We start from the raw sequence: 12190 nt of genomic DNA on the forward strand, positions 1-12190 counted from the left end.
TCCGCCCACTAATATGTAAAATTTCATAAATTTACTGAGCCTCCTCCCTGACTTGCAGAAGTTTTTCTATTTTAAGGTGATTATAGAATGAAGCCCGTGGTGAATTTCAAATTCACCACACGTTTATCTACATACATTTACAAAAGCCCAAATCTAGCGTAATAGTCTTCGTACAGTGCCGAAACTCAAATTATGATTGTTCAGCATAACTAAGCAAACGATCTACCATTATTTCAGCCCCATACGCGTTATGGTTCTTTCATCTCGTGCTCTTGAAAAAAATATTGGAAAAGCACGTGGTTTACAAAATGGCCGATTTCTGGCTTCATTCTATAATCACCTTAAGGAAGAGCAGAAACTAATTAATCTTCAAGACTTCTTGGAAAATCTCAATACATCATTGAGCATTTTTTGTAATAGAAAGAGGATTCAGAAATCCTCACATACTCTGAGGACCCTTTCGGAAAAGATTTTTCCTGTACAATTACGGCCGTTCGGAAACCTCAACCTATGAAACCTTCAAATCTCTGATTTTCTTTGAATGATATTTTTTAATCTAGAACAGTATTAATAATATTAGATCCTTTAGTTATCTTACCGAAAACATGGGTTGGACAATGCTTCGACTGTCTTACCCAGGTATTTTCATGCGTAGGACATGTTCTACTTGTCTCACCCACTCCCAGCACCACTGAGTACTGAAAAATCTAGTCAGATTCACCAGATAAATTATGTAACTCAAGAGAACTAAATTTTGTTCAGGTTACATGTTATTCAGGTCACTCTTACGTGAAAAGTACGGTTGATGAGAACCACATTTCTGGAGTGATTTTGGAATGTACAATTAGAGATGTCGTAAAATCCCGAATAATCGATTAGTAACTAATGGTGGTACTGTCGGAAACAGCCATGGCCTGACAGGAATTGTGTCACATGGAAGTGAACCTCCCCATGGGGTCTCCCCACCCAGCTTGATATGTTAGGAATCAGCCGGTGGGTCCACCTACCTTTGGAGGAGTTATCCCACTCGCGCTGCCATCTGGCAACCGAAGTCACCCTGGTACGCTCGCGGGCTCCTCTGGTGCCACGTAGCACTCCTCGTAGCACTGCATGTTGTGCCGACTTACGGTTACTGAGATAACCACCTTCGTCTTATGTTGAGCGAGCTCAAGGCCTCTCGCACTCATCCAGTCCGCCACAGTGCTGATCGCGTGTTCTGCGGTTAGTTCTACTTCAGGGATTGACTCCCCGTAGACCTCTAGGGTTACATCGTCAGCAAAGCCGACGATCTTCACACCAGGAGGGAATTTTAGCTTCAGAACCCCGTCATACATCAGGTTCCATAGTACCGGGCCCAGGATTGATCCTTGCGGTACTCCTGCGGTAATAGAAACACTTTTCTGACCGGCATCGGTCTCGTATAGCAGCGCACGGTTCTGGAAGTAGCTTTCCAAGATCCGGTACAGTCCCGCCGGCAGGCTAAGCCGGTGTAACGAGAGCGCGATGGCATCCCAGCTTGCGCTATTGAATGCGTTCTTCACGTCCAGTGTCACCAACGCACAGTATCGAATTCCTCGCCTTTTCCGTTGAATCGCTACCTCTGCAGTCTTTAGCACTAAGTTGATAGCGTCCACCGTGGACTTACCCTTCCAAAAACCAAACTGGTTACTCGACAGGCCATCCGTAACCTCTGCGTACGGAGTGAGCCTGTTGATGATGATTCTCTCGAGCAGTTTACCCGTCGTGTCGATCAGGCAAATTGTTCTGTACGCCGATGGGTCGCCCGGAGGCTTCCCGGCCTTCGGCAGCAGTACCAACTTCTGTCTTTTCCATCTCTCAGGGAAACGACACTCATCCAGGCATCTCTGCATAGCTAGCCTGAACATGTTCGGGTTCGCTATGATCGCTGCCTTGAGTGCACTGTTTGGAACTCCATCATGCCCTGGAGCTTTGTTCATCGCAAGGGAATTAGCCACTGCGAGTAACTCTTCTTTCGTCACCGGAGTCACCATTTCGGCCACACTCCCAGCGCCTTGCAGCGCAGGAGGAGGCCAGGGACTTGTGGCTCGGGACGGAAAGAGTACTTCGATAATCCTCGCCAACCGGTCCGGTGACCGTTCGGCGGGTGAAGAGTCCGCTTTCGTCTTGGCCATAACGATCCTATAGGCGTCACCCCACGGATTCGCGTTGGCACCCTCGCACAGGTTGTCGAAGCTCGCTCTCTTGTGGCTCTTAATGGCCTTATTAAGGGCCAGTCTCGCAGCTCGAAACACTTCATCGCGGACCGCTCTTTCCTCCTCGGTGCGGGTTCGTTGCGTCCTACGTCTAGCCTTGAGGCAGGCTGATCGTAGGGCTGCAATTTCGGCACTCCACCAGTATGCCGGGCGTCTGCCATTCCTTGGCAGGACTTTCCTCGGCATAGTAGCATAGCACTTGCGTGATAGCACAGCTACCAGCGCATACCCGCTTAGACTGTCAGTGTTGGCGTCCAGTCCCAAGGCTGCGGTGAAAACTTCGCTGTCGAAGTGATTGGACTTCCACCCACGGACCTGACAGGGATGCTGCACACCATAGTTGATCTTGAAGCGAACTGCTAAGTGATTACTATGGGTGTAGCCCTCGAGGACATACGAACAGTATGTGCTCTGCAGTTTCGTCAACACCTGGGCAGTCAGGGCAGACGGGGACCTCCGCGTAAAGCTTGTCCCCTCTGATTGGTGCAGCGGCTGCCCCATTCCAATGCCCAAGCCCTACTAGGTCGGACTATAGCCTGTCGATCATCTGGTAAAATTGTTCCATTGGCCAGCTTGGTGGGGCGTAGCAGCTACAATAGAACATACCATTGATCTTGGCTATCGCGACACCCTCCGCGGAGGAGGAGGAGACCGACTGCCACAGCAGTTGCTGGGCAGATGCATAGTGGTTCAGGTTCAGTAATGGTTCATAATCTCATGCTCCGTAATGGTGCCCTTTTTGTTATGAAGGCTAGTACTACAAAAAGGAATCACTCCCGAAGCAAGAAAGGTTTCTTCAGGAAGTGTAGGGAACGGGATGTACTAGTTGCTCTTAACAGGTACAGCAAAACTTCACAAGAACGCCCTAATTCGTACTAACTACTAACTGTAGAATAGTAGTCGAGAAGAGCCACCGTTGCCGACTAAAGCGTGAACCGGATACTTGGGACACCCACAGTATCCGCGGCAATAGCAGCAAACGATGCCCTGTACGTATTTAGTGTTCAATTTTAATTTTAAATTTTATATTTATAAATCAGTGGAAGAAAGTGCTCACCAGTTAAGGTCATCCACTATAGTTAAGGTCATCCAAAATAGTTTCAGTTTTGTTCGAGATGCATCTGGAATATCCGATAAAACGACATAATTTCAATGGCACTTCTTCTCCTCTGTGACCAATTTTGCAGCTGCATAGGTTCTCGTGGGGTTCGTAGCTGTTTCGGTAGCTATTGATGCTCAGACGGCTGATGTCGCTTCCGCAGTTAAATAGGTTCAGCTCAGCAAACTTGGAAGAGCATTGACATTGATCCTCCCGAATAACGCTTTCGAATTAAGCAACTGCCGAACGTATGCGCCCGAGATACAGCAACAATGCACCAGATGCGTCCTGTCAGTTTGTTCCGTATGCTTCTTAAAAGTGCCGATTGGATCACTTCATATCTTCTTTCATATCTTTGAGATGGCTTTGGCTTGATTATCACTATGGCACTGAAAATTTTTAGGTGGAAATGGGACTTTGGAATTTTTCGTTTTCTTTCCATTTTTAAAAAGATTAAAATTGACATAGTAAAAAAAAATCTCCTAGAGGTTTCAGTTTATCGAAAATCAAGTGGCACATCGCGTTAAAGTAAAACCAAAAGCATGTCGAAGGACTTTTCTAAAGAAGGTTCGTTGCTGGAATGGCTACAGAAAACGTTAAAACGCTTCGAAGTATTGAGTGACGTGATTGGCGATAAATTTAAGCCGATAGGAGCAAATATGCAAAAGTACGTATTTCCATACTAATCTTCTTATAAATTTCAAACACCATGCGGGAAGCGGGGACGCAACCAATCGAGTCCATTTCTGGCATAGTTGATTGGGTTCCCAAAACGAGTCAGAAATAAAACTAGTTCACACAGCCAATCATATGGTTGTTCCTTGTATTTTTTTATGTACTTCTTTCAACCCTGCTCGCAAAGCTAATTGTGACGCTATATGCTATGGTATATAACAACGTACTGAGCAATTTCGAAGGACCAATAACTGGAAAAGCCTCTATGAAAATTGAAGAAATATTCGATGGAATTTAATTTTTATGAGAGAGTGGGATATCTTGTAGAAAAATGTTATCTGATCAAACATAGCCACGGTGCCCCGATAGACCGTTATTATAAAATAAAAATGTCCATCAAAACCAAGTACAGGGCTCGATTCCTGTGATAATTCTGCACCTCTGGACCAATTTTTAAAAAAAATACCTAGGAGGAATCTCGAGAAATCTTGATTTGAAGTTTAAAGTTAAGAAATTTCAAAAGAATCCATATAAGAATCCAAAAATATCACCAAAAACCCTGATTAATCCACCTAGATAGATGTCCTTTAATTCTTCTTGCTGTCCGGCATTCTTGAAATATGCCCTGCCCATCGTACCGTTCCAGCTTTAGCTACCTTCTAGGTACTGGGTTCTTCGCCGCCACACACCATTCTCTTGCACAACGCCAAAGATGGTCCTAAGCACGCGTTGCCGTTATTAGAACCATAAATATTTACAACTGACTTATCTTACCAAACTGACTTAAGTATGTTTTTGTATGGCTAACTTGCTTGAGTTTAGTATAAGTGTTGCTTTCAATGTTTAATAGAATGAAAGGGGAAAATTAATTTTAATTCAGTGTTTATGTTCATAATGGAGAGAATGAAGACCAGAGTTCGTGTAGAATAATAGTAGTTAGAAGCTGTTATACTCGATCACAGCACTTATTAACCGATCTTTGCTGCCAAATCTCGTCAAAGTTCTAATCAACGGACTAGAAAAGGCATGTTTGATATGTAAGCCAAAACCTATTCCGGTACCTCTACAGAACTCTGAAACATGATAATTCAAGATATGGTACTTTGACGTGAATGGAAGCTGCGGCTTTTTCCAGCTGCTAGCAAAGCCATCAATTGCATCCTCAAAACCATGCTCAAGTTTCAAAGAGCTGTATCTTGCGTACACTTTTTTGAAATCATTCAGAACCTGCTGTTTGTTGATGCCTCATCTGTACTTGGTTCACCCATAAATTAACTCAACATGGCGCTTCTCGAGCAACTTTAAAATCGTATTAACAATTCCGAACTAGATGTGTAGTGGCGGAGATAAGCAAAGGTTCATTTTGTTTCTTTATTAAAGTATTTTTAAAAGTTCAAAAATTGAATATTTTATCTTCGTCGTCCGAAAACCCAAAAGAATATGCACAAAGCTTGTAAATTTTTTTCTTTCTCTTGTGCATTTTTCCTGATGTTTTCCTTGGTTCTCGAGATCTCATTCTATATGCCGAGCTCACTCTTGAAAATCGTAGCTTTCCTTACCGCCATCTTTGGAGTCATTATCATTCCGATGATCCTTTTGCGGGGAAATCTCAGAATATGATAAAGCTCCGTCAATTCAATTGTTACAGCATCTGACGAAGATCTAACCTGTTCTATAATGCTAAACAACTACACTACTTTAAACAAATCTTTAAGCTGTTGGTTTTTTCATCATTTTTTTCCGTACTCCAATCTTTACTTCTAATGCTCGAATACATTTGTGAAAACAATAAAAAAATACAAGCTTTAATCTGAATGGCATTCAACAAAGAATCTGCAGCCTGCACGTGAATTCATGAATGGTTCTGAACGAGAGGTAGCATTCTTGAAGATAGACGGCTTCAAGCCATACAAAAAAAACATACCTTAGTCAGTTTGGCGAGCTTAATCAGTTGTATAAATTTATAATTGTAATAAAGGCAACAAATGCAAACTGGTTGAAAACAACTTGGACCACTTTTTGGACGGCTTTGAAGGTATTTTGGGGATATTATTGGATTAAAATATAGATTCTTTTGAAATTTCTTAGTTTAAAACTTCAAATCAAGATTTCTCGAGATTCCTTCTAGGGATTTTTTTTTTAAATTGGTCCTGAGGTGCAGAATTACCACAGGAATCAAGCCCTGTACTTGGTTTTGATGGACATTTTTATTTTATAATGACGGTCTACCGGGGCACCGTGATAGCAATATTACCTAATATACTTCCAGGCCATTCTAAATATCTTTGAGGCTATGTTATAATCTGAGATTTTGTCGAGGATGTGGTTTATAATGTTCCAATAAACATGTGTTCGCGAGACCGTACACGTGTTGATCCGAGAGTGTTGATATATCAGGTGTTGATCAATCCAGTAACGTAGCTACCATTGTCGTCAAGGTCGGTTGACGTTGCCAAGGATTTTGTTACTTTTACAAACTGATTCGCTTTCCGCAACACCGGCAAAATGGAAAGTTGGACAGATAAAAAGGCCAAATCAAGTCTTTTAAAGACAAAAACTACATTTAGTGGTTCAACTAAAGTCAGCAAGTTAGTAAACCACATGTTTATTAAGATTAAAATTTTAACCGTATTTCTGTATAGTGATCGTAAAAAGCGTATTACCGCCCGCACGCTCAAACTCCCTCGACCATCGCCGATAAACATAGAGGAGCTAATGGAGAAAAAGATAAAGAAGTTGAGAGACAACAGTTTCATATTTTTAACTTATGCATTCCCGAGATGTAGTGAACGTTTTGGACCCTATCTGTTTCTGTCGGTAAAAAATAAATCAGACATATGCAATTTGTTTAAATCTCCTCAATTTGCAGGGAAGTTCCATTCAGTAAAGTCGACAAACACGAGTACTATACAGTAAGCCGGCATGGCATTACATATTGGAGCGATAGCGAAAACCATTTCAGTCAACTTAACGAGTGGCTTGCCGATTACGAAATGTACAAACGAATAACAAAGCTGAATTTCTTTGGCAACTATCGCTACGCAAAGGCGTTCCGTCAGTGGCGGCAAAATGTCAAGCGCACGAAGTATGAAACTGCCAAGCACGCGTTGGGCGGAAGTTTGTTTCTGGCGATGCCACGTTTGGCCAAAGCTTTGCTCTATATGAGAGAGCAGTACGAGCAGTTGATACATTTCCGATATTTCGATGTCTCTGTTTGCGAAAATTGGCATTTGCCGTACTTTGTGGAAACTCAGCTAACGACTTATGAACAAGTGCGCGATTTGTTGTTCAATCTGAACAAAAAGATGCGCGGAGTGCTATGTAAGTATCTTTAAGTAATTAGTTATATATCCGGTCCCATCCATAAGATTTTTTGAATAGTATTCCCTATATTTTACCATGTAAAAAATTACGTCTTTACGCATTTGATTTGGTATTAGAAATTGATTAATTGTATAAATGGTTTGTCATTTTTAATTATTAATAGATCTGTAATGCCATTACACAAGATTTTTTTATGTACAGGTTATCCGACTTGTCAATATCCCCAACTCAGCCATCTTGGATTTTTGTATGGAATTTATGCTCGTTTGCTTACGTTTTGCACTGAAAATGTATGCCCCCCCCCCCGCGCTGGTTATTCCCATCTACTGACGAAGTCGGATAACCTGTACATAAAAAAAATGTTGCCATTACATTCAATATAAGTTAAAACATTGGCTGGTATTTTTCAGCATTTCACATTTTTAGCAGTACTACAGTAAAAACTAAATATCAAGTAGGTAATATGGTTAGAATTCGACTACGTTATAAGTTTAGAATATAATAAGAATAAATGCAGCGCAAAAAAAAAGGATTCTACATATACAGTGGTTAGACAAAAAGATTGAGATAGGCTAAATTTGAAATCATCCCAACTTTGCGTAGTGTAATCTGATTTTGATAAAACCGGGACCATCGGAAGCGGATACTCTTCTTGTAATCCGTCTTATTCCAAAATCGCAGATCCGTTTTTGGCCATTGTAGATGTCTCGGGTTTTCCGAAGGTATATTCATAATGCATTTTTTTAACTGCTCGTCATTTTATATGACGTTTACTTATCATTTTTTACAATGTCTCCAGAAAATAGAACTAATATGCCAATCAAAGCTGGCTGTAGATCGAGAATCCATTAAAAAATATGCAGAGATATGACCATTTCCATGAAAACAGTTCCGGGAAGATGACGAAATGATAACAAATCTAAGAAATGCGAATATGAGTAGGTATTAACCTTCATGGCTTTATGGGACAGTGATTACAGGAACATTTCCAGGATGATTATATCCATTGCCACCCTTACAACAGGTTCCAGGGGCCTTCGAGGAGGGGCCGGTTTTGGAACCATCAAGAACCATGCATGTAAAATTTCAGGTTTTTCTAAGACAATGAATATATAATCTATATTAAAGATACATTTTGAGGACTTTAAGACCCACTGGCCAATTTCCCTCCCCTCGGATATGTGATCTTGCCGCGATGGGTGGGTTTACGCCATTAGCACTGATATGGCAACCAAAGACATATCCTGTCGTGGTGGTATCACATGTTGACTATTTTTGTTTGGTGCCGCGTCACATATCTGGCATTGGCGCACTGATTTACCGCATGTGCATGTGATCCAACGGACATCGTGTTTTGGAGCCTTGAATGGTAGTGCAGTCAGGCAGAGGCCTTTTTCATCAGTGATAACGATGTGAGTTTTCGGCAATACTTTTCTGATGCGTTCCCTGTGACGCTGAGTCGTAGCCACGCTTACATTTAGCTAGCTAGGCATTTATTGAAAAACAAAGTATTCAAGACATTCGTAGGGAATCGACTGCTGGATTCACTGAGTAGAAGTTTTTTTAAAACTAGGAACGTGGTGCCAGTTTTATTTTGTTATGCCTCACTTCGAAGAGCAATAATGAAAAATATCACACATTATAATGATGGTATATGAACAATCTCATTCTCGATATTTTTTACAAATAGATAGGCAATAGGCGAGATGAAGCTTTAGTTTGCCACCGAAAAGCGAATCCTATAGCTGACCTTGATTAGAACTTAATAGATAATCACCGTAATTAATCAACGATAAAGCTACTTGTTCCCGAGCAGGAGCGACGACCTCGATAACAGAAATTGGTATGATTTAGCTTTGCATAAGAGGTAAAATACCAAAAAATAATACCAAAAATTTATATGCAGAATACGTGAGGCATACCATGCTTAGTTATTTCAATACCAAACGAATAATAATTGGTTATGCATTTGTTATTGAAATTCAATTTAATAACTGAGTTTGTTATGGCTTAAGTATTGCACATATTAGTTTTTGGTATTATTCCTTTGGTATTTTACCTCTTATCCAGGGCTAGTTCATAACAGAGTAAGGTATCAATAACAGAATTAAGTATTATTGAGCCAATTTCTCCTGCTCGGGGTTAGAACAGTTTAAAGTTAAGGGCAACTTTGACAAAAAAAATGGAACAATATAAATTCTTTAACAGTTTCCACTTTTACATGATATATCTTACATTAAGTTTGTAGTGTCGACACAGCTTAAGAACATTGACGAAACAATGACTTAGGTTAACAAAGTGATTTGATGAATGCATAACCTACACCCAGAACAAACAAAGTTAATTAATTTTCATTCTGCATACATAAAAGCTATAGAACAGAACACTAATATGTAATATTTTTTATATTTTCAATGTGGTCACAAAAAGCTAACAAATTAAATAACTTATAATTGGACTATATGACTAAGTGACCTTTCAAACCACATCAGCTGCTTCCACGGCAAAAGAAGAACACATTGCATTTTAAAAACTAGAAAAACGTTGTACTAGAATTTTTGAAATTATTATTTTAGCCTTTGATCATTGAGTAGTTTGAAGTCAATTACATTTTGCATTAGTGTAGAGTCGATTCCAAATCCGAACCTCACATCACCCCATCCTTATCCTACCCCATGGCGTTCAAGTGGTCTGCAAGGACTCTTCTGCCATTAGCCTCTCTATTATCGGCTTTGGATTGACTTGCGCTCTCATTGCCCCACCAAACGCTGCAAAATGAAAATGAAATGAAATTTCGAGGACTTTAAGATCCACTGGCCAATTTGTAACAGGTTCCGGGTGATCGGCAAAAGTGACATCTGTTCATGGTGTATGGTCAATCCCGGACCGTTTTCACGGAAAGGACCATATCTCTGCGTATATCTGATGGATTTTTGATCTGCAGCCAGTATTGGTCAGCATATTGAAAGCATGAAACATGATGGAAGTTAAATAAAATAACAAGCAGAAGAAAAAATACCTTTTCAACAAACCCTTGGAGAACCCAGAACATCTCTGGTGGTCAGGAGCACATCTTAGGTTTAGGACGGGGAAAGAATAGAAGAAAAGTTTCCGCTTCCGATGGTCCCAGTTTTATCAAAATCGATTTTTCGCAAAGTTACCCCCTGCTTTGAATTTCGACAACATTTTATCTAACCCCTGTTACAGTACATCCTAATAGCAGAGTGTATGTAATTAAGAGTGGCGACACTGTCAGAATTGGAACAAAATTCATCTGTCATTCCCATACAAAATCGTGTTCCAAACGAGCAGGAGACCTGTCAAATGCGGCACATGTCGCCACTCTTAATTACATTCACTCTGCCTAATAGATGTTAAGAAAACTACAGTGACTATAATAACAGTGTCGTCAAGTGTCAGAATTGGAACAGAATCGTCTGTCAGTTTCATACAAATGCGCGTTCCAAACGAGCAGGAGACCTGTCAAACGTGGCACATGACGTTACTCTTTTTATAGGACTCTAAAGAAAACTAATGCTACTTTGTAACTGTATTAATAAATACATTTTATTATCAACTTTTTTTTTCAAAGATGATGCTTGTACCAACACACTATCGGATCGTGGTTATTCGCCTCACGATGAGGCATTGAACTGTACCAATAAGAAAAAGCTAAAGGATATTATGAGTTTCACGGAGCGGGCCAATAAACGTAAACTCTGTGCATTGCTTGCAAGATTCTTAGGATACGCCGATCACATGATGATCAATCTGCTACATCAGGTGTTAAGCGAGTCGTTTCGGAATCTTTCACAAGTTTTCAAAGGGTATTCGATAGAGCTAACGGAAAAAATGCCCTTCATGACGATCGAATTGGTGTTACACCCAACCAAAATCGCCGTTGATCCATCGAGAAGTGTTGCTTCTTCATTGCTCGAAAATATTTGTTCAATGGTAGTGGAATCAACGAGAAGCATAGAGAGATTCCAAAGTGACTCATATTTTGCTTTATTCACAGAGTATGTTTTGTAATATTGAGCACTATCATACGATTAAATAACATTGTGTTTATCCCTATTAGGCCTATTATAATGGGTCGCCAAGAAGATCGCCTATGTGGAAACCCACCAAGTTTTAATTTTATTATGGACAATGATACTGAACTTCTGAATAACATGTGAGTTTTACGTCATTTTTATTTGTTCTGTATTTTAAATTATTCTTTTATATTTTCATAGAAAATCCATAAATATTCATATTAACGAAGCGTACGATATTGTTGACGAATATACCATAAAATTTGACAAAATTCGTGATAACTACCATAAGGCACTTGCAATGGACCGAGACCTAATTAGAAACGAGACGGATTTGAACACATTGGAGAAATTCTGTCAAAGATACAACTCGGAAATGACAGAACTGGAGAACATTCACGAATCTCAACGACTTGGTTTAGTGCAAGTCAAACAGCTAACGTTCCGCGAAGAAATACTTCCCGTCTGCCAAGATCTTTTATCGGTATTAGATGAAACTTTACCAAAGTAATGTTCCTTCCGTACCGCCTGATTATAAAATTAAAATAAACTGATGAATTACAGACTTGCCATAGAGAAAATCAACTATGTCAGCCAGAAAGGGGAAGAAATTTCTACCAAGCTTATGATTGTTCCTGAGGAAACAAATCAATACATATACTATTTCAACTTTCTTGAGGTATGCCACGAACAAGTAGAAAATTTGGAGAAGGAGTTGAACTACGCCTACGAAGCACTGAAGATAATGAAAATATTTAAGATTCCCTTCAGAGATGAAGATAAGGATAAGTACCTCGGTTCGTATCAAATCTTTAGGTTTT

At 40.2% G+C, this 12190-nt stretch overlaps 1 protein-coding gene across 1 annotated transcript in view; it reads left to right on the top strand.

Moving 5' to 3' along the window:
- Nucleotides 1–6468: 6468 nt before the first annotated feature.
- Nucleotides 6469–12190, top strand: part of LOC134226469 (dynein axonemal heavy chain 6) — a 40850-nt gene continuing 35128 nt past the window's right edge. Inside the window, exons 1-7 of the mRNA XM_062707261.1 lie at nucleotides 6469–6596; nucleotides 6651–6821; nucleotides 6878–7329; nucleotides 10925–11351; nucleotides 11414–11509; nucleotides 11571–11876; nucleotides 11934–12166. Of these exons, the coding sequence (XP_062563245.1) occupies nucleotides 6514–6596; nucleotides 6651–6821; nucleotides 6878–7329; nucleotides 10925–11351; nucleotides 11414–11509; nucleotides 11571–11876; nucleotides 11934–12166 (1768 nt within the window). The 5' untranslated portion in view covers nucleotides 6469–6513. The remainder of the gene's footprint in view (nucleotides 6597–6650; nucleotides 6822–6877; nucleotides 7330–10924; nucleotides 11352–11413; nucleotides 11510–11570; nucleotides 11877–11933; nucleotides 12167–12190) is intronic.

The sequence above is a fragment of the Armigeres subalbatus genome, chromosome 3, assembly GCF_024139115.2.
Source record: "Armigeres subalbatus isolate Guangzhou_Male chromosome 3, GZ_Asu_2, whole genome shotgun sequence".
NCBI lineage: Eukaryota > Metazoa > Arthropoda > Insecta > Diptera > Culicidae > Armigeres > Armigeres subalbatus.